The sequence below is a fragment of the Ambystoma mexicanum genome, chromosome 8, assembly GCF_040938575.1.
Source record: "Ambystoma mexicanum isolate Mex_15411 chromosome 8, UKY_AmexF1_1, whole genome shotgun sequence".
In the NCBI taxonomy this organism is placed as follows: domain Eukaryota; kingdom Metazoa; phylum Chordata; class Amphibia; order Caudata; family Ambystomatidae; genus Ambystoma; species Ambystoma mexicanum.
This window is the reverse complement of record NC_090929.1, coordinates 116,300,586-116,321,948: the sequence shown is the minus strand read 5'-3', so window position 1 is coordinate 116,321,948 and position 21,363 is coordinate 116,300,586. Positions and strand designations below refer to the sequence as shown.

The 21,363-nt window shown below is 46.4% G+C and overlaps 1 protein-coding gene across 1 annotated transcript in view; it reads left to right on the top strand.

The window, feature by feature from the left end:
• The window catches only part of OLFML2A (olfactomedin like 2A), a 243,460-nt gene that overhangs the window by 149,706 nt on the left and 72,391 nt on the right, over positions 1 to 21,363 (top strand). The window contains exon 4 of the mRNA XM_069609445.1: positions 18,410 to 18,595. Coding sequence (XP_069465546.1) covers positions 18,410 to 18,595 — 186 coding nt within the window. The remainder of the gene's footprint in view (positions 1 to 18,409; positions 18,596 to 21,363) is intronic.

The window sequence follows — 21,363 nt, the reverse complement described above, 5'->3', positions numbered from 1 at the left end:
CAGGTGGCAGGGGGTTTGCTAGACAATATTCAAAAAAACATCCTTCACTTTTCATTGAGCACTGCTTCGTCAATGGGGGGCTGTTGACTCCGATCAGACGCTCCGGATAATTGACCTGTTACCCTGAAATTCTAACAGGCAGGTTTTAGATCCTCAGAAATTGTGTGTCTACTCCCCTTCTGAGGGGGCGCGCGTTCTTGAACAAGGCTCCAAAGGAGTACACCTCACTGCCACCAAACTTTAAGCCCTCGCCTATTCTTATATGGATCATATCCTGCAGCTGCGTGACATATTTTCTTTCTGGATATGGTATGTTAATTATAACACGCTTAATACCCAGAGGTATCTAAGCGCGGACCCGGGGATCGAACCTGTGGTGCTCCATTGGGTCTTGCTTCCAAGGCGAAAATGTTGCCGCTGAGCGATCCTCCAGAAACCTCTGAATGCATTTGTTTCCATGTATTTGAATTGGTATACATTGCAGCTCTGTAATGTATGCTGGGGACCCTTCACTGGAGGAGACATTTGCACACCAAGATGTAAGGATGATAATAATAATAATTTAGCATTAATATAGCGCTACAAACCCTCAGGTATCTGAGCGCTGCTTATTATTACCCACGGTGTGTGGTGCTCATTTATCGACCTCGGAAGGATGAAAGGCTGAGTTTGGCCTTGCCAGGATTCGAATCTGAGTCAGCAGGCTACGCACGGAGCGCTCTACTCGCTGTGCTATTTGACCGGATATTACTGAGATCATCGTAGACCTCTGGTGAACATGTTACAGGAAGTGGGGGTCGTCTAGTGTGCATGTTGTGACTCAGTGCTCTTATAGGGCCAGATTTGCAGGCATTATGACAACCAATCCTCATCAAGCAACTGAAAAGACCAATATCCTAAAATGGAGGAGGGTGGGCCATAGAGTGCTTGACTCGAATCATAGTTTGACTCATTAAACTAATTTGAATTGCACCAACCCTGATTTTAACTCTTTATAGTTCTGACTCAGGAATACATACCATCAAAGCCCTACTTTGCCATGTCCGGGTTCAAATTGGACCAGTCCGAACCATAGGCACCTGTTGCTTCGAATACCATTTGAATCAATTCAACCGGAAAAAGTCCTAAAATCAAAATTGTATCAAATCGAACAAAACCCAAATAAAATTAAGAGAAATGACATGAAAACATAAGTGTGTGACAATAGTTGGAGGTGGATCGTCCTCCCAAGTCCTCTGATCCATCCAAGCTACTTGTATCAAGGTTCAGGGTTCAAATCCTTTGAATCGTTTCAAGATTCAGCTCCAAATTCCTTGAATCATTCAAACACAACCATCTATAAGCCAAAACGATTGTATCGGAGTACAGCTTGAAGGGAGGTGACACACAAGGAGGTACTCAGAGCTTGTGGGCGTTTTTTTGGTTATTTACCCACCCATTGAGTGGCTAAGACAATCCATTGGGACATTGTCACCTAGTTCCTCCGCCCAAAACACATCCTCTTGGAATCTCCTTATCATGGTTTAATGGTCGCTGTACATGTGCTTCTTGTGTAATAAAAATGTCTTAAACAATTGTGCCTATCAGCCACTTGATTTATAAGCAATATATGTGTCCTCACATATGTTCCTTGCTCTGAAGTCCTGTTAAAAAACAAGCACTGGCAAAGCCAACAGTTTTTGTTTTGCGAATAAGTATTAGAGTTTGCCAGGCACTGCTACCATAGGGAACGGCACCGTTTCCAGCTGTTGCCATCATAGGGTCAGATAGTACCAATATGGCATTGCCTGACATATGCCTATCCCATGCCAACACACACACGTTATAGATCGGTTTGAATCAGATTTTAGCAGGATCGCCTTTCCGTAACCTGACCGCTGGCTTTTAGATTGGATATCAGCTGTTCCAAACATTGAGAAAAGATTCCCCACTTCTGTGGGTCCGGCGGAATGACAGTGCCGTCTCTCGTTATCCGGCATTGGCTCCTGTGTAGCCTGCTGGGCTTTCATTCCCTGAAGGGAGAGTAGATGGCCTCTTGGTCAAGTTCCCAGTTGGAATGGGGTCCCCGTTGTTGGTTTTCCCTCCTCGCTCTTTGCCTCTGGTGGCGACTCTGAGCTGGCGCTTGTAGAAAGGTATGTGTCAATAGAACACCCTGCTGGCATCCCATTAAGGCCCGTGTCTGTGTCACATCTGTCCGGGCCACTGTCCCATGGAGGCTGATATCATGGAGGCTGGTGCCTGCCCAGGACTTCTGCGCCAGTGAATCTTTTGGGAGAGGAAGTCATACAATTCCAAGCCTTCAAAAATAGGAAGACATTCCATTTTTGAAAGTCACAAGGTGACGCTTAAAATGCTGGGAGTAGAGAATATACAACATTATTTATTTATGATGTTTTTGCTTTCACTCAAACCTTCACAGATGATAAATACCATCACAATAAACTCATGTCACACACAATGATATCCAACGATTTACATCAGTTAAATCTTAATATTGTCCCATTAAAATATGTTGCCAAAGTAAGGGAGTCTTGTTCTCCACCCATTGTAACCTCAGAATATTATTGTCAAGTACAGCGCCTAGGTGCCTACGGGTTGGGTGCGCTATACAAATTTCAAAATAAATAAATACATAAACATTGCCTAACTAATATAAATATTATACTTCTGCGCTAGCACACTTCCTGATGTCGGTTGCTTGAATGTTTAATACAAGTCACTCGCTGTTCTCATTAGTTGAAACAGGCATGCAACATGTTTTGAATTATGCAAATAAAATGTGCAGTTTTGCAAAAATAGGAATTTCGTTTTGCTTGTCAAACGAAGGGGTCCGATTTGCAAGGGTTTAAAATGATTTAGTTGACTTTTCACTATCACAAATTAACCAATCCACTGGTGTGCCCCGGCCCATTCCCCCTTCTTCTATGACCCCCACTCTCCTGTTTATACCAGTCCTAATACGAGTCCTCTAATAGTCTTTCCTTTATCTCTTCATTAACCTGCTCCTTACCTCCTCTCTCCTCCTTTTCCTCACTGCCCTCCAATGGCGATCTTGCTCTTCCCAATTCTACCATCCATTCCACCCTTGATTCCCTTCACCCCACCCACCCTTTCTCCCCATCCCGCAAACCTTCTCAAAACCCGGCTTCTGCATCAGACCCATTCCCTGCGATCCGCTCCCCGCCGCGCGGAACGTCAATGCAAAGCATCTTGTGCTACGTAGGACTACCTTTTACTCTCATCGCTTTACCCCTTCTACGTCTCTGCCCTTCGGCTGCACTTATCTCTCTTGTGTTATTCACCCCATCATCTTACTTTAACGTGTAGATCACCCCGTCACTCCCTACACACCCTGCTTTGACCTGCCCTCTTTCCTCAGCTGACCTGCCTACTCATTTCCCCAGTAAGGTTCCCCAATTACTCTTCTCCCTCCCCTCCTCTCCTCCACCCTAGCCCCTGATACTATTCCCCGTTCTCCTCCCTGGCTTTCATCTATTTGATTGCCCCCATACGATTCTGATTCTGCACATTTTCTCACTCGTGGCCATCCCACTGCCTTCCCCCTTCTGGCTACCCCCTTACTCTTCCCTTTGTTCTTCTAACGCTTGTTCGGACTTTGAAAACCCCATTATTCTGCCTATTCTGAAAAAGACTTCACTTGATCATTCTCGTCCTTCTAATTTTTGTCCTATCACCCCTTTCTATCAGAACGTCTGGAATGTGTGGTCTATTCTCATTCTCTGCATATCAGGGACAGCACTCTCCTTCCTCTGCATGAATACAGTGTCTGTCCTCTGCACTTGACTGAAACTGCTTGGCTCTATGTCACCAACCCTCCTCTAGCTCTCTGGCCATGGCAGACTCTCTTCCATTCTGGTCCTCTCGGACCTCACAGCCACCTATGATACTGTGAATCACTCTTCTTAACACACTCTCATCCCTGGGCCTTTCAAACTCTGTTTTCCAATAGTTCCTCTTACTGACCTGCCACACGTTCTCACTCTCTTCTTATCTCCTCCAGTTCGGCAGCATCCATCAAGGCTCTGACCTTGGTCCCCTTCAAATCTGTCTCTTCACCTCTCCCCTTTCTACTACTACCGCCAAATGTTGCTTGTTTAGGGGTGCGTCAATTGCAAAGAAACTGATATTGAGAGGGTGGAAGTCCAGAGTTCCACCTGACTCTAATATCTGGGTTGATGAGATGGTCTCTTAGGCGGCTATTGAAAAGTTGATTTATATTAAGCAGGGGAAAGAACACTTACATGCTAAGATCTGGGAGGTGTTTTTGATCATGTATTAATGAGGGTTTTTTTTCTTTTTCTTTTCATTTAGTATCAGCATTCTTTGGTTGTACTGTTGTTTGTTTTCAATATTTTTTGACTGCTTTGATTGCTACTTGTATGTTCTTGTATTGCACTGTATAAATAAACAATTCAAATGTTGCTTTGCTGTCCACTTGTATGTCAGTTGCACAAATCTTTGTCTCCTCTGATTTCTCTGACATTCTTCACCTGTCTCTAACCACCAGCCTTCTTAAACTTTGAACTTGGTTGCCCTCTGGCTACCTCTCTCCAAATCCTTCTGAGAATTAAGTTCTTTTTCTCCTCTTCTTCTATTTCCCGCTCAACTCCTCCAACCTGTTCTTCTCCCCTTTTCTCTCACTGCTCACAAGCTTGGTGTCCTCTTCAATTCACAACTTAACTTCTCCTCGCACATCACCAATAAATATCATATATCATTTCTAATGGTTTAACTTATGCACTTGTCTTTCCTTCACTGCAACCAAAACACGTATCTTTGCTTATGTTTTCACAAACTCTTCCACGTTGCATATCACCCGCCCTCTCTACCAAGACTACACTATCTATAATTGCTCAATTCGTATCCTCTTCTATTTCTGCTTCTTTACTCTCACTATCCTGGCTCTTTTTGAATCCTGTCTACTCTTTCACTTTCTTTCCATTGTCTTTAAATGTCTTAATAGCCTCGCTTCTCCTTATCTTTCCTCCTTTACTCTCCGCCTGTCTCCTTCACTCCCAATCACACTTCCTCCTTTCTGCTTAAAAGCTGCCCTGCCCCGCTTTTGTTCTTTCTCCTAAACATTATAAGGCTCTTCCTCTTTCTATTCACTCTTGTACTTCACTTCTGCTTTTCAGTTCTCAACTAAAGTCATTGCTTTCCTCTCCTGCCCAATGTAACCTCATTGTTCAAATTGTTTTTACTTTTCATTGTCCCGCTCCTTTTTTACAGCGCTTTGGCATACAGGGCGCTATAAATGAATACATATACCACATGAAGGTGTATATATGAATTGGACAGCACAATTAAGTACTTAAGCAACTCTAAGGTAAATTGTAAAAATGAATTTTTTTAACCAAACCTATAAAAATTAAGTTTCGAGATCACAGTTTCTAACGCATCCATGCATTCGTCTGCAGGATATTAGGTAGTTTCATTAATTTTGGTGGAGGCGGGAGGGGCGAGGAAGAGGGGCATTGTGCTTTAAGGTCAAGTTGGTAGGTTTGAACTCTAGCGATAAAACAAAGCCGGTCAGATAGCACAGGAAGATAAGCACTCGCACCTGATATCTGTGCGCAGCCTGCTGTGGCAGGTTCGAAACCCAACAGAGTTAACTCAGCCTTTCATCCTTCATAGGTTGATAAATTGAGTGCCACTCTTTGGGATAATAATGTCTTTTGTTATTTAAGCGCTCTGAGACCAATGGGTGTGTAGCGCTATATAAGAAGGAAATTATTATTTGTACTCTGGTCTTGCAACTGAAAAGAGCAGAAAGATGGGGTCTGCACAAAAATAAGACGCTTTACATTCTTACCACTATAGTGCCCCAACAGTTAGCATGACCACCGCTCCAGATGATGTGCAATTAATGGAACAGCTGGGGTGGGGAATGAATTCTCTAAGCAAACGGCAGCACCTTTATATGAACACAAATATCAATGAGCAATTGCAGCACCGCGAGGGGTCTATTCACTGCCATTAAGCTGTGACAAGTCTAGACCCCATCTATAGAGCTTGGTCAATTATCCTGCATCACTAGCTCGCTGAGCGAAAGCCACTCCTTATTAATAGAAAACAACCGATGCCCTTTCAATTGACCAGAACTTTACCCTCCTTCTTAGTCCAAGAAACAGGTCTTTGCATGCTGCGGCTGCCCAGGATCGGATTTCACTTCAATGCATTTTAATGTGCAACTGCAGCTGGACCGCCATTTCAGTTCTAAAGGAGACTGATTGCAATTTTGAAAGTTGGAGAACTTTAACAATCTTGCCCACGCTGGCGATACAATTCTCTCACAACAATGCAACCAACACACTTGCTGGAGCCATGCAGCAGAGCCCCCAGACACACGTGATAGCAAGGATGCACCCTGGGACACAATAGCTCAAAGTAAGCATTTTGAAAGTCCAAAAACCTATACAGACTTTACGTATTCCCTACTTGCCCAGGGGACAATAAGTTTATGAAATCTTCTTGTCCTTGACAATAAAGAACCTGTCCTGGGAGCGGGACTTTGGAATACCACACTCCTGTGCTGTCTAAAATAGTCTTGTCTGCTTCAGTAACAATTTGGTATTTTAAAATGTTTACGTTTATGTGCTTTGATGTACGCCTGTAAGCCACTTCCAGTGGTGTCACCAGGGCTAAAGAGGAACTGATGCCGTCCAGGTCAAAGGCCAAGTGACATCACTTCCTGTGATGTCATCGGGTATGTGATGTCACTTCCGCTACCCCTGGCATTTTGCTGAATCGACGTCCCTGGAGCCAGGGTTGGGACATGGCTATAACCAGTGAGATTTAAGGAGCTACAGTATACATTTCATGGCTGGAGAGGGAATCGGAGCTGGTGAAATAATGTATGACAGGACAGGCAGCTTCCTGTGCTTAAAATGGGATCCACATTTCTGTTTTTAGGGTCATAGAGTGCCTCCTTTGTCCCATAGCTGGTGCACCTTTGCCAGCAGCAGAGAAGTGACTTATTGCCATCCCAGCTCTGGAGGGAAAGTTCTGTGCCAAGAGAGATGTTCAGGATTGTCGGGCGAGCTGAAAATGGGAGAAAATCACCACCACCACCACTAGGCCCTGGGGAGGACCATTGCTCCCTGAGTCAGCAGCCTAATCCATAGGGTAATCACTCCTTTCACTGTGGGACCAGATCGTTACCCGACCCTCTGCTGGTCCCTCGATATTCCCCGGTAAAACAAATACAATAGTCCGTTTTCAATGGCGACGCGTTTCGAGGAATCAATCCTCTTCTTCATAGGCCTTGGCGGACTGTAAAAAAAGATTAAACAACGAAAGGTTTCAATCAAACAATGAATATGCTGTAAATAAACACAATTGTTTTCAAAGTGTCAATCTATACATATATAGTTTATACTCTCTGTTGTTAATCACAGGTTGTTGAAAATAGAACTAATTATTTCCTCTGTGAACTCACTGACAAAAAGCGAGTTTGTGTCATACAATACGCCGCAAACAGAACTGGAGACAGGTTATATGTTTTTTTTATCAACCAAGCTGTACCTTCTATGAACTATCCTCTGAACAAAACGTCCAGGGGTGTTTATACATTATGCATCATGTTGGAAAGAGTTAACCACTCAGTTATTGTTTATTTTAAGTGCGCAGTCAATCAGGGACAACCCAACAAAACATGGTATAAAAATGGTCAAGGCAATTCAAACTAGGTAGATGGAGTTACCTAATATAAGCTTGTAAGCTTCGTAAGGTGTAGAATCCCAAGTCATTCCAGATAATTTTTGAGTTGTCGGCAACACGACATATCTTATAGGTTCAACTTATAGATTCAGGGCTGTCGATGAGCGAAGACGACTCAAATATAATAGGTAGAAGCCACAGCGGCGCTGTATCTGAAAGAAAATGTCATAATGTTAAGAGCAGTGTGAGATAAGATGAGCATCAACTGTACTGATTAGTGTGGCCGGTTGCAGGTGTCGAAAATACCCTAAAATACCCTAAACCGAGATATCAGAAGTGACTAGCATAAGAAGGGGAAAGTGGAGTATTTCTCTGCCTGTGCCCCCACGTGCATTGTTTCTTGCTTATTTCCTTTTCAATAAACATGCCTGAAAAATGCCATAGTCTCAGACACAAAACCACTGCTTAATGGTCCTATCCCTCAAAACAGCTAGGAACAATTAGTGGCATCAGACCCCAAAAACAATGGCACACCTGGGGCCAGATTACAGAAACTTTGCATGCAGGGGAACTGGCGCGGGCGTTTGGTGCCACTTTGACGCTGCTGCTGGCGCAACGTCCGGGGCACTGGAGGACATGCCCCCTTTCCTCCTCCCGCAGGGTGAAGCCCGTGGGGGAAAGGGAGCAGGGGTTTGGCGACCACAGGGAGTTTTACAGCCGGTGGAGGTTCCTTCCCTGCAAGCAAGCAAATGGAAGCTGAGAAGAATCTGACCACTAGGTGAGAGACTGGGCCTCATTACAAGTATGGAGGTAGCCATGCCGCTTTTAGCGGCATGGCTACCCCCTACCGGGTACCGGGTCTGGGTTCCTTGAATGAGGAAATACCGGGCCATTCCGACCTTGGAGGGCCCGGTATTTCCCCATTCAAGGAACCCGGACCCGGTACATCCTCATTCCCATTTGAGCCCGCATAGGGCTCAGTGGGAATGGGGAGGATGCTAACAACGGGCCCGTTAATGACGGGCCGATTGTTAGCATCCTAGTCTGCTCGCGGGACCCGCGTCCTTAGCGGGACGACGAGCAGACCTCGTAATGAGGAGTCGGGGGTTAACGGCGCCGGCAGCTCTGCTGGTGCCGTTAACCCCCTACTGCCTATGTTGTAATGAGGCCCACTGAATCACTGTACTATGCCCACTAGTCCAGCTGGAACCTTGCCTTATTGTATTAGCGCCAATATGGGGGAAGACCAGGCAGTGTCAAAACGTAAATTATTGACACTCAAAAGGTAGCTGGCGGCCCCCATACATTCAGCTCCCGGAACCCCCTCAAGAAAAGAAACCAACACAGAATTTCTCAACCATCACAGGGGATGCTTACTACTTGATTCAAGAAATCAACCAGTTTCTGAGCTCAAGCCATGAAAGCAGTGCGGCCAAGACCCAGGGTTGTAATACGGAGCATTTGTGTCAGGCCAGCGCCATAGGTAATAGAATGGAGGCTTGTGACCCGGAGCAGCAGGAATGGAATGGTTGCGAGAACAAAGCCCACGTGGCTGTGGGAAAGACTGTAGACTCACCCCACAAGGTCTTTGGTAAACTGGGATGTAATGGTTGTGGGGCAGGATGGTCAGGGAGTGGAACCAGCTCTGCACCTGTTTAAGCTGCTCCAGTTTCTGAAGTCACAAGCACGGGTATGTTGGCTAAACCTAGCCATGAACCTTGGAGTACATTTTTGGTCAACAAACATCTTGATGGGCCAGAGCGCAGTTATCCCGGAGCTGCAACAATCCCGGCCCCCACAGTGTCGATAACTGATAACTGGCCTGCCACTAGCTCTGCCATAACTCCCATTAAAATCCGTCCTATTAGCCCTGTTAGGCCCCCAAAACAGCCTATGTTCACGTCTGCCCCAGACCATATGCCTTCCCCTGATCCCGTATCTGCCCCAGCCCTTGAGGGGAGAGATGTCTCCCAGGAAAACTGTAATAACTGACCAAAGTATCCTGGAGGCCTTAACGGATGAGGATACCAAGATTCAATCATCAGAGAGCCTGAAAACAAATGTGAACCTGTCGGTACTCCTCCGAGACCTGGAGAGGGCCCCAGCCCAAATGGATGTAAGGGAACATTCAGACATCCGGGCTATGCAGCTCCCCCCCAAAGCACTGGGCCCTTTTCTAACTCTTCCCTCACAGGGCAAAATCAAAATGCGATCCACCATAGGAGTAACTGTCTGCTTAGCATTAATGATCCTCACACCCAGCCCCACCAAATGCATCAACCCAGCATAAATTTGTTCCAACTGTTGAGAGGGTCTTTACCCCATGGGGGCGTCGCTGTAGTGCTGTTTTGAATGAACTAAGGGACGTCAAGAGGTTGCTGTTGATTCTTATTGCGACACAGAGAAGAGGAGAACCATTGGGAGGATTTGAAATGGGTCCGGTGGAGCCTGGGGGAGCCAACCAACCTCTGCACTTGACACTTCCTAGTCTGGGACTAACAGGGATGGGGCCTATGTGCCAAACAAGCATCCATATTTGCCCCAAAAGGGCTTTGATGACCTCGACGCTGACTGCCCCAATTGTTCCAGATGATAACACCATGTTGACACCAAGATCACCGAACCAAGATGCACAATTGTCCAAGCAGCCTACATCCAGGGGGGCAGGCTTAGTATCTGGGCATATAACATCAAACGTCAAACTAGCCGCGGGGACCGGCCAAACAGCCCATAACCAAGCTAGAATTGCAGCTTGCTCCATGGCTCATACAGCACAGTGTGGGCAGTGCTCAACGAGAGGAATGGTATATCTGCATCAGGTCCCCAAATGATCCTGCAACCAGCATGAAGCCTGCACGGGCTGCGCACGGTGCGTGGCTGCGTATTTATATCCCGGGAGGACATTTCCACCTGTGCCAGGGTCCAGTATCAGAGGTAGAGTGTGCACGATTCTATCCGTGTTGAATTCCGGGACAGGAGAGGGGCTAATAGCATTTTGAATATTCATATGAATGTCCCACTTCTATCAATGAGCAAAATCCTGATTGGCCCCTATCCTGATTCTAACACTGATCTATTGGTTAAACCGAAGGCTTTAAATTCTGTGGTATCCGGGGCGAATGCATTGCCATTGGGGAAACAGCCCATGGAGAACCTCTGTTGGCCCAAGTCATGTGCAATGCAGTAGACAGATGGCCGTCAGCCCTGATGGACTTCAGGGGGGATTCTTAATGTGTATCCGCATGACGGGTGGGTCGCTCGTTTGCAATCCATTCCAATACGTCTTCCCGAGTCCATGACACCATACATCTGTAGGGAAAACTATATGGATCTTAAGTAGTTAGTTTTTTGCACCAATGGGTTGCATTGATTTATGTGTTTTACTGTATGTTTGTGCTTTGATGGCAAAATGCTGAATAAAGCTTGTATTGATGAAACTTTGCATCGTTGCAAGTATCAATTGATATTAGCACTAAGGCAAACATTGCCCTGGCGTAAACATTCCTTTTAAAATTAAACTTTTTTGCACCAGGGCAATTTTTGTCCGAGTGTTTTTTTTGTTTTTTGTTGTTTTTTTGTGCTTCTTTTTACTATTTGTTCATTGAAGATACCATACAGCACGTTCATGGTGCAAAGGTTTTCTAATATGCCCCCGTGTTTTTACAAATAAAGCAGACTTTGCCCTACTGATAATACGGTGCAAACTTGCACCCGTGGAAAGTTTCTGTAATCTGGCCCCTATTGTCCTGGACAAAGCTAGCGGATCCACAGACATGGACCGATCCAACAGAAATTCTATACACTGGAAAATAGGATTTAGCTTGCACAACAGTCAGATGGACGTTTGAAATTACTTAACCATTTTGCACCCTTTTGTAACCGTGCCTTAAGTTCTATGGTGTGTAAAGCAACCACATGACTGCTGGGACCCAGGGCACACACTGTGATTAGACCATTGTTCAGCAGTTTTGTAGGCCCCGGCTTTGTAGTATGCACTGTAAGCAAAGGCCATGTGATCCAAATAGCATCATCATTATTTAATGGTCCTAATGTTATAAGTGCTCTGATTGGGTAACTGGCCCTCTCTCATGTGTGGGACTGCGGCACAACCCAAGGCTCGAATATGCTTCTCCGCCGTTTGCTTCCGCACCTCCTCATTGACGGTAATTCCCACCCTCAGCCGCTGCAACTACATGTATGTTTCCCTAAGGTTCTGAGAGCAAATGGCATGTTTGGGGGATGGGCTATACATAAGTGGGGTGGGGAAGGAAGAGGGTTGTTTGGGAACAAGGTAGCGGGAACAGAGTACAGCTGATTTAGTTCTTGGCAGGTGAGAGCCCGTTGAAGTCTATGGCCATGTAAGGGGCTTGGTGGGTGAGTAAAGTGATTGCATGGCGGGTGACACCTGCGTGAATTGAGAGATATGGGAATATGAGAATCTCAGATAAACCTTAGCAGAGCTCCTAACTTGAATCCCAGCTGATTTATATTTATTTAACCCCTTAAGGGCCAGGCTGTTATGCAAGTCTATGAAAAAAGGACGAGCATACTCGTACTTGGCACTTAGATCAATATTCTTGCAGGCTTGTTATTATTTGCTGGCATTAGTAAATAATTGCCAAGGGTCCAGGTCCACTTCGGGAAATAAATGGCAAATTGGTTCTACCATAATTTTTCCTTCGTTCATACACGTGCCATCTGTGAAGACGCCCTCATCTATTTACTTCAAGCTTGTGATAAGGAAGCAATGGAGGCCGGAGACCACCACGTGCTACACGTATTAGGGCCCAGAGGAGGTAGACTCCCCAGCTCATCCTCAAACTGTGGTGTGCTTGCCATTGCCTCAATCCTTCCCTGCTATCCTAGAGAAACCCCATGGTCAGACTCCAACGCCCCTTCCGCCACAAGATATCAAGTCCATTTGAAGAACAGGTGCTTAGGACCGGTGAACCTTGTACCGGAGAGTCACAAGCGGAATCTACTTCATGTTTGCCTTCGGTTCAGACGGTTCTACGGTGATTCGCCTGTAGGCCGATTTCACTGTAACCAGGCTGCTCGGGTCTGATGACGGTGGTACGGGGAATCATTTTTACCTTTGTGGCGCCCCCTTCCCTACAGTTCCCTAATCCAGAGGATGTCCTCGCAAACCCCTGTTCCCTCCCTGCCCCTCCTCCCACAATTCCAAAACATCTATCGTGCGGGAACAATCCCGCCACCCTGACCGGTTAACTCCTGTTCCCCTGACCCACGCCCTATTCCTGACAACATACACACACTCCATACACGCACATACACACACCCTTACTCCTCTCCAAAGCCCCTCATTACCTCACTTTCTACCGCCACCTCTTTCTGATGGTGCAGAGCGCAGCAAACGCATGCGCTGTTCCCCGACAGGCCACCATTCGTTGAAAGCCGTCTGTCTGGGACTTCTTGACAACTCAACTCGGTTCAGACAAGCCAGGCAGAGAAAATGGGGGAGTGGAGGGTCCTTCTGCCTCACATCTCCTGGCATACACCAGTGGGTTGACTTAGCGAAGACTGGCTTTCGTTTATGCCATGCAAAGCATCTCGCTTGCGCTGCATACCTGCTCTTCGCAGCTGTTGCAACGATGACGAAGCCAGACTGCCGTAGTAGTCAATTCAGTTGAGAATGTAGAGTGGGAACCCAACCCAACGCTCCCCCAAGGAACGGGGAAGCCCTGAATCAGCTCGCCACGGACGGCCCTTCCCTGATTTGCGTGACGTCGGGACAGTGCCAGGTACTGACAGGCAGTGACAGGCAGTGACATTTTATTGGGTTACTCTACTTATTTTATGGATCAGGGCATTACTTAAGTTACTCAAGCAGAGTCTTACCCTTTCCCTGTGTAGTAGTAACTTTGGAGATAATCTTCTTCAAATTCGCTACATCATGCTATTCATTTCTGCCCGCGTGCAATTGGCTATTATTCGTTTATCGTATTCACAAAGATGTTATACAGTAGCAGACCATACTGTAACATCCCCTTCATCTAAGGTTTCAGGCATTACTGGATAAAGATGCATGGGTTACCCATCCTAAACCCCCCCCATGCTTCCCGCTGTATTTCCGTTCACATTCACCTCTCACACAGTCTATTCTTGACATGCACACGCCTGGCCTATACACTTGGCATTCCCAGTACTACTCTTATTCCTTGGGAACTATCGGCCTCCACTCATCTAAGGTTTCAGGCTTTGACTGGATACAGATGCATGGGTTACCCATCCTAAACCCCCCCCCATGCTTCCCGCTGTATTTCCGTTCACTTTCACCTCTCACACAGTCTATTCTTGACATGCACACGCCTGGCCTCTACACTTGGCATTCCCAGTACTACTCTTATTCCTTGGGAACTAGCGGCCTCCACTCATCTGAGGGTTTGCTTGAGCATATCTCAAGATCATCGCATGATATTATTTGTCCGCAGGGTCGGACTGGGGCATACAATTGTCTTGGGAGGGCAGCTCATGGATAACGTGCGTACCTTCGGAGCAAGACGATGCGGAGCAACACTGGTTCGATCCCCGGGTCCGTGCTTTGGGTACGACGCCCTTTCATCGCAGGATTAACCCTCGCTGGGCTTTTCTCCACGGAAATTCTATCCAAAAAAAACTCAGCGAATTTTTGGGAGGGCTACAAATAAATATATATGGGGTGTGGGTATTCTGGTATATAAAAACATTAAAGGGGATGGGGAGTTGCGGTGGAACCCCACCAAAAATAATAAAATAAAAGATTCAATGAGTTTTTTCGATGGAATTTCCGTGGAGAAAAACCCAGCAATGTTTATTCCTGCCATGAAATGACATGGAACCGCGCTCATAAACCGCTGGGTATTAAGTGCATTATAAATAATCAATTATAATTGTCTCGGGCACCAATGAAAAAGTGGCCCACAGTTACAAATGTCAATCTACTCCTTTTGTGACAGACTGTTTGAATAGTAGCCATATAAAAAACATTTTTTCAGCAACAATCGTCAAAACTACTAGCTGCATCGTGAAGTAGCTTATCAAACTGGCCCACACAGACCAACACATTTGGCCCACTTTGACCATAAAAACGTGCCCACAGCAGCATTTTTCATTTTTGGCCCTATTGCCCTACAGTCGAAACCTGTTTATTCGCCCATCTTAATCTTAAAACTGGCTTCATGTGGGGCAGTGAGAGTCATGGAACTTTAGGGTGGGGTGAGCCAGGGGTCCAGCCTGGCTCCAGAGTTCGAACATGGGCCGAGGCAAAAAATGGGCACAGGGTGGGAAAAAAAGGGGAAGAAGGGGATGGAGACACTGGAGTTTGGGGGTTGGAACTGCGTGGGTTTTTTCCGGGAAAAGGGGATTGTGGCTTTGGGGGAGAGGAAAAGGACAGTGCCAGTGTATTTGTTGTTTTTGGTTGGGATGTAGGGTTAGGCTGGGGCAGAGAACAAGGGAAAGGGGATTGTGGCTCTGGGAGAGAGGAAAAGGACAGTGCCAGTGTATTTGTTGTTTTTAGTTGGGATGTAGGGTTAGGCTGGGGCAGAGAACAAGGGAAAGGGGATTGTGGCTTTGGGGGAGAGGAAAAGGACAGTGCCAGTGTATTTGTTGTTTTTAGTTGGGATGTAGGGTTAGGCTGGGGCAGAGAACAAGGGAAAGGGGATTGTTTAGTTGGGATGTAGGGTTAGGCTTGGGCAGTTGTTTTTAGTTGGGCTGTAGGGTTAGGCTGGGGCAGAGAACAAGGGAAAGGGGATTGTGGCTCTGGGGGAGAGGAAAATGACAGTGCCAGTGTATTTGTTGTTTTTAGTTGGGATGTGGGGTTAGGCTGGGGCAGAGAACAAGGGAAAGGGGATTGTCTAGATGGGATGTAGGGTTAGGCTGGGGCAGAGAACAAGGGAAAGGGAATTGTTTAGTTGGGATGTAGGGTTAGGCTTGGGCAGAGAACAAGGGAAAGGGGATTGACGCTTAGGGTGTGAGGATGTTTTCAGGAGTAGCGCCAGCATTGGTGTTTGGGGGATGGTGCAGGGAAAAGGTTATGGTGGTGGCACTTGGGGTGGAGGTGAGGGCAGCCCTCATGTTATTGGGATGACATGGGGGTGGGGGACTGGAGCAGGGATAAGAGGATGGTGGCACTTGTGAGGATCCGAGTACAGAGCGAGTGTTTTTTAAATGGCGCTGGGAAGAGCTATACTTGGAAGATGGTGAGGGGATTGAGCACCCAGGGGAGCACAGGAGATGGTAGCAAGCAGCACTTGACTAAATTTAAATTCACGGCTGGCTGATGCATCGTTGTACCAGGAAGTGCTCCTGAGCTCCTGAATCTTGTCAATGAGTGGCTGAGGTGGGACAGGAAGTCAGGTTGAAGGGACAGTAAGACTGGCACCTGTATAGGATGTCATCATGTCAGGAGGGCTTTTAAAAAAAATGTTACATTGTTCCCGGGAAAAAGGGGCAGCCGGTGGGGCTTTCGATCGGTCCCTGGTTTGGTCAGGAACTAACCTGAAAGGAGGGCCAGGACAGAGCTCCAGTTTTAGCCCGGGCCGATACTAACCCCGCCAGGCTCACCCAGCTCTACCTTCATGTAAATCCGCTCTACTCCTCCAGACACTTTAGAATTTACCCTGGAAATCTTTCAGCCTTCTGGAATTACAATCCCTTTAGATAGAATAAAAATTCACCCAAACTATCATAAACACCTACCTCGCCTCTGTTGGAATCCCAATTCATTTTTATCTTTCCTCTCTTTCGCCAATTTGTACAATCCTCTTCCTTTTCCTATTGCTCTGTGCACTATGCATACAAGCTATGTAACATGACATAACATTCAAGCACACATTAGGCATGTTCTTAGGCTGCAAATCAGTCACATAATTCGTTATAATTGACTGTTAGTCTGTCACATAATCTGGTATCATAGGTGTTATTATACACATAAACACTCATATAATCCGCTATCGTTGGCTGTTAGTCTGTCACATAATCTGGTATCAGTGGTGTTGTTAAATGCACAAACGCTAATTATCATGTAATACGCAATCATTGGCTGCTAGTCTGTCACACAATCTGGTATCAATGGTGTTATTATATGCACAAACACTAATGATCACATACTTCGCTATTATTGACTGCTAATCTGTCACACAGTCTGGTATCATTGCATGTTAGTCTGTCACATGATCTGGTATCATAGGTGTTATTATATGCACACACACTAATTATCACATAATATACTATCATTGGCTGTTAGTCTGTCACATAATCCGGTATCATTGACTGCTAATCTGTCACATAATATGCTATCTGTCTGTGCCCTCCTCACCCCCAAATGAACAATGCTCTGTGAAGTGATAGCAGCATTCCTGCAGGACACACACAATTACATTTTATGTCACGAAATGGAGAGCGAAAGAGACAGAGGCCGGCATACAGAGAGAGCAATAGACTGACATATGCTGCACCGGGTATAGGGAGATCTTTTGTATTTGTTATGTTTAAAAGTGTCTGCTAACCCTTTAAGGGCTTGAGCTGCAGCATTTATAGTTTAGTTTGCAGCATGCTTAGCATTTACTCTTTAGATTTACAGTAGTTTAGATTTCTGACTATAAGGAATACTTCTCATGGAGCAAACAAGGGAGGGTCCTGTGCCAGAGTAGCACATCCCCATTGCCCTTTAAATAGGATGGTTTGTTCCTTCAGTGAGACTCTTACTCTCATCCTGCCGATACAATCTCAGGAGGTTGGCCCGGATGTGGGACTTCCCTTCACCTGTAATGTATGCAAAATCTATCTCTGTGCATTGACTAGGGTTATCTTTATGCAGAATCTGTCTCTGAGCATTAGACCAAGGTTACATTTATGCAGAATCTATCTCTGTGCAATTGAGTAGGGTTACATGAATGCAGCATTTGTCGCTGTGCAATTGACTAGGGTTGCATTTATGCAGAATCAATCTCTGTGCTATTGACTAGGGTTACATTTATGCAGAATCAATCTCTGTGCAATTGACTAGGGTTACATTTATGCAGAATCAATCTCTGTACAATTGACTAGGTTTACGTGGATGCAGAATATAGCTCTGTGCAATTGACTATAGTGGCATCTATGCAGAATCTATCTTTGTGCAATTAACTAGGGTTACATTTATGCAGAATCTATCTCTGTGCAATTGACTAGGGTTACATTTATGCAGAATCAATCTCTGTGCAATTGACTAGGGTTACATGAATGCACAATCTAGCTCTATGCAATTGACTAGAGTGTAATATATGCAGAATCTATCTTTGTGCAATTGACTGGGGTTACATTCATGCAGAATCTAGCTCTGTGCAATTGACTAGGGTTACATGAATGCAGAATCTAGCTCCATGCAATTGACTAGGGTTACATTTATGCAGAATCTGTCTCTGTGCATTGTCTAGGGTTATCATTATGGAGAATCTATCTGTGTGCAATCTATTAGTGGTACATGTATGCAGCATCTATCTCTGTGCAATTGACTAGGGTTACATTTATGCAGAATCTACCTTTGTGCAATTGACTAGGTTTAACAACATGCAGAGTTGATGTTAATTTCAAATTCTAAATATGCCTCCATATGTGAGCGCCTCTCCTACTTAATCTCACCCACCTCCCTGCAGACACAAAGGGAGTGGCTTTGTGCTGCACGGACACTTTAACGGAATAATGCCCGCTCGTGCACAAGCCTGATGATTCTCTGTTTCCACACTTCTAGACCATCAAAACGAACCTGACGCGGGAGAACGACTTCATGAAGGAAAGTGTCATCAACCTGTCCAATCAGATGAGGCGTTACGAGAATTACTCGGACATCATGATCAGCATCAAGAAGGAGATCTCCAAACTTGGCTACCAGCTCCTGCAGAAGGACGCGGCCGCCGTGCAGGAGACGAAGGTCCAGGTGGGTGCCACAAGACCATAAGAGGGGCGAGACGATGGGCAAATATTACCTTTATGTTCACGGTTGTGGGCTGCACTGGTCTGGATAAGGGTATTTTGATTCTTGTAACATCGTGGTGGTGCCGAAACCCGTCACCCTCCTAAAGGCTATTTTTCTGTTTGTTATGGGAGCTCTATGGACTTCATTTCCCATAGGCACAGTTGTACCCGGCCTTGGAAGCTCATATTGTGAGATTAACAGAGCAGGATTTAGGCCAAGGGGGAGGTCTGGCATAGATGCAAATTGGTCTGATGATCAGGACTCCCCCTCGCCCCCCAGCCAGTCCTTGCTTCTTATGCACTGCCACTGCGCATGCTGGAGCCTGGACATGCCAAGTTATCCTGGAAACTTGAAGTCCCAGCATGCAAAATGCTTTCGGCAGAAGACATCCAGATTTGGCTAAGCTGATCCTGATGACATGAGGCCAGTTGGCAGGTGTGGGGCATGTGTGGGGCATGTGTAGCCGGAACGTGCACGTTTCTTCAGGATTGAACACTCATCAAATGTGTGGCCTGCACGTTTTTAAGGTATCCATTGATTTTATCGATTAAATAAAACAGAGGTATTGATTAACGAAACAATTAACAATGGAAAAAATACCGAATTTTAAATTAAATATATATGGGGGGTAGAGTAAGGGGTTGAAAAGGGTGGGGAGGTGGTTCGGGTGGGATTAAAACATAGGGAAACGGGGAGGTAGAGGGGGAGACCCTCAAATAAAATTTCAAAAATCTGTATTTTTTCATTGTAAATATTTCGGTGAAAAATACCTCTCTGTAATTTTGCTGCGTAAAATCACATAGAACCGTTTTTAGACGTGTCACCTGCCTAGTGCGATACACAGAGGAGGGTATCTGAGGCAGCAGAACAATAAGATGAAATACAAAAAAATACAGAATGCAGGTGCATGTCTCATTACAAAGGAACAACGAAAATAATGAAGGCAGAAAAGAAGCTCTGGATAAGGGGCCCAGTCGCCATATACACATTAATGGGGCGCGGCCCTACACGTTGTGCTGATGTTCCTACTGAAGACAGAAAGGACAGATCTATTCTAAATTAAACTAAGATGAAGGCAATACAACCTTACAATCTGAAAAGTCCCAGCCATGAATAGTTTAAGGGATTTGCAGATGATGGCCATTCTCCTGACCCCTCACTCAACACCGTTGTGGGTTTATTTGAGGGCAACATGAGGTATGATATGGCATTTATAACGCGCCTATGCAGAAGTGTTTCAAGGCGCGACGAGGCAAGGGAGGGGGAACAGAGGGAAGATGGAGTCAACCATCTTACTAGGCCAGGTGACATTGAGATCAGGCAAGTGCAGGGGGGAGGGGAAGTGGGCAGAGCAGTGCACGGGATAAACAGTAAAATAAATAAAGGAAAGAGAAGTGCGGCCAGCTGGTGGCAAGTGCAAGGGTATGTGCAGACATCAGGTGTCAAGTGCTGGTAGGCGGCTGTAGGGATACAGAACAGTCCCACAGTGCAAGGGTTGCTAGGGGGGTAGTGCGGGTGTGCAACTCGCGGGGAGTGGATCTTGGCTTTGGGCTTCAGGCGGATCCTCATGACAGGGGCAAGAACATCGAGAGTATCAGATATAGCAGAGCGGAGCATGTCAGGGTGTGAGTCAGCCAAAGGGGGAGGAGGGGCTGAGAAAGTGGCGGCGAAAGCCTCAACTGACATGCGCTTCATGGGTCGGATGTCCGAGAATGTGGGTTGCAGTGCTGGAGTTGGCTTAGCCTGGGGGATAGAGGGTGAGCTGGGTGGAAAGGAGAAAGTGATCACTCCAGGAGAGTGGAGTGGTGAGAGGGATAGAGAGGGGAAGGTCTGAGGAAATCAGAACATCAGGGGTGTGCCTGCAGAGTGCGTCAGGCCAGAAGGGAGAATATAAAGAGAGAGAGAATAGCAGAGGTCGCGTAAGAGTCCAGAGGAATGACAGGAAGCATCCAGGTGGATGTTGAAGTCTCCAAGAAGGAGGAGTTGAGTGGTCGAGACCAGGAGGGAAGAGGAGAAGTCCACTCACTCGGAGAGGAAGGAGGAGATCTGACCAGGTGGCCGATAGATAGTAGCCACAGTAGGGCAATGGCTAGGAGAGAGATAGAGCCTGCAGACGAGGCATTCGAAAGTGGAGTAGGGCTGCATAGGAATGACAGAGGCAGGAGGCGGGGAAGATCAGGGCTACACCCCCTCCGGAACGGTTGGACCTGGGTGCGGAGAGGATCTTGTAGCCACCAGGGAGGAAAGTGTCAAAGCTTGTGACAGAGCTGGCCGTGAACCATGTCACTGTGAGACCGAGGACATCGCGGTCATGTTCATCCAGAAGGCGGCAGATGTTGGAGGAGTGTTTGACAGCTGAGCGAGAGTTTAGAGTGGCAATATGGAGAAGGTTGCCATCCTTGAAAGGCTTCCGGGGAAGGGTACAAATCTGAGGTACGCCCTGCGGAAGTGTAGAAGAAGCCCGAGGGGGGGGGCAGAAAAGGAAGGAGGAGAGGGCAAGGTAGCCAAGGAGGAGGCAATAGGGAGAGGCGAGGAAGCCGTGGAGGGGGCTGAAGGGGACAGCAGGAGAAGAAAGGAAATTGATGAGGCACAGGAAGCGTCGGTCAAAAGGAAGGTTGGCCTGAGGGCCGTGGACCAAGACAGTACCATTCACACAAACATTAATGATGACCTTAAAGGAGTGGAAGGAGGCCAGGAGGGCCTCCCACCGGGTGCCACCATTAATGGGA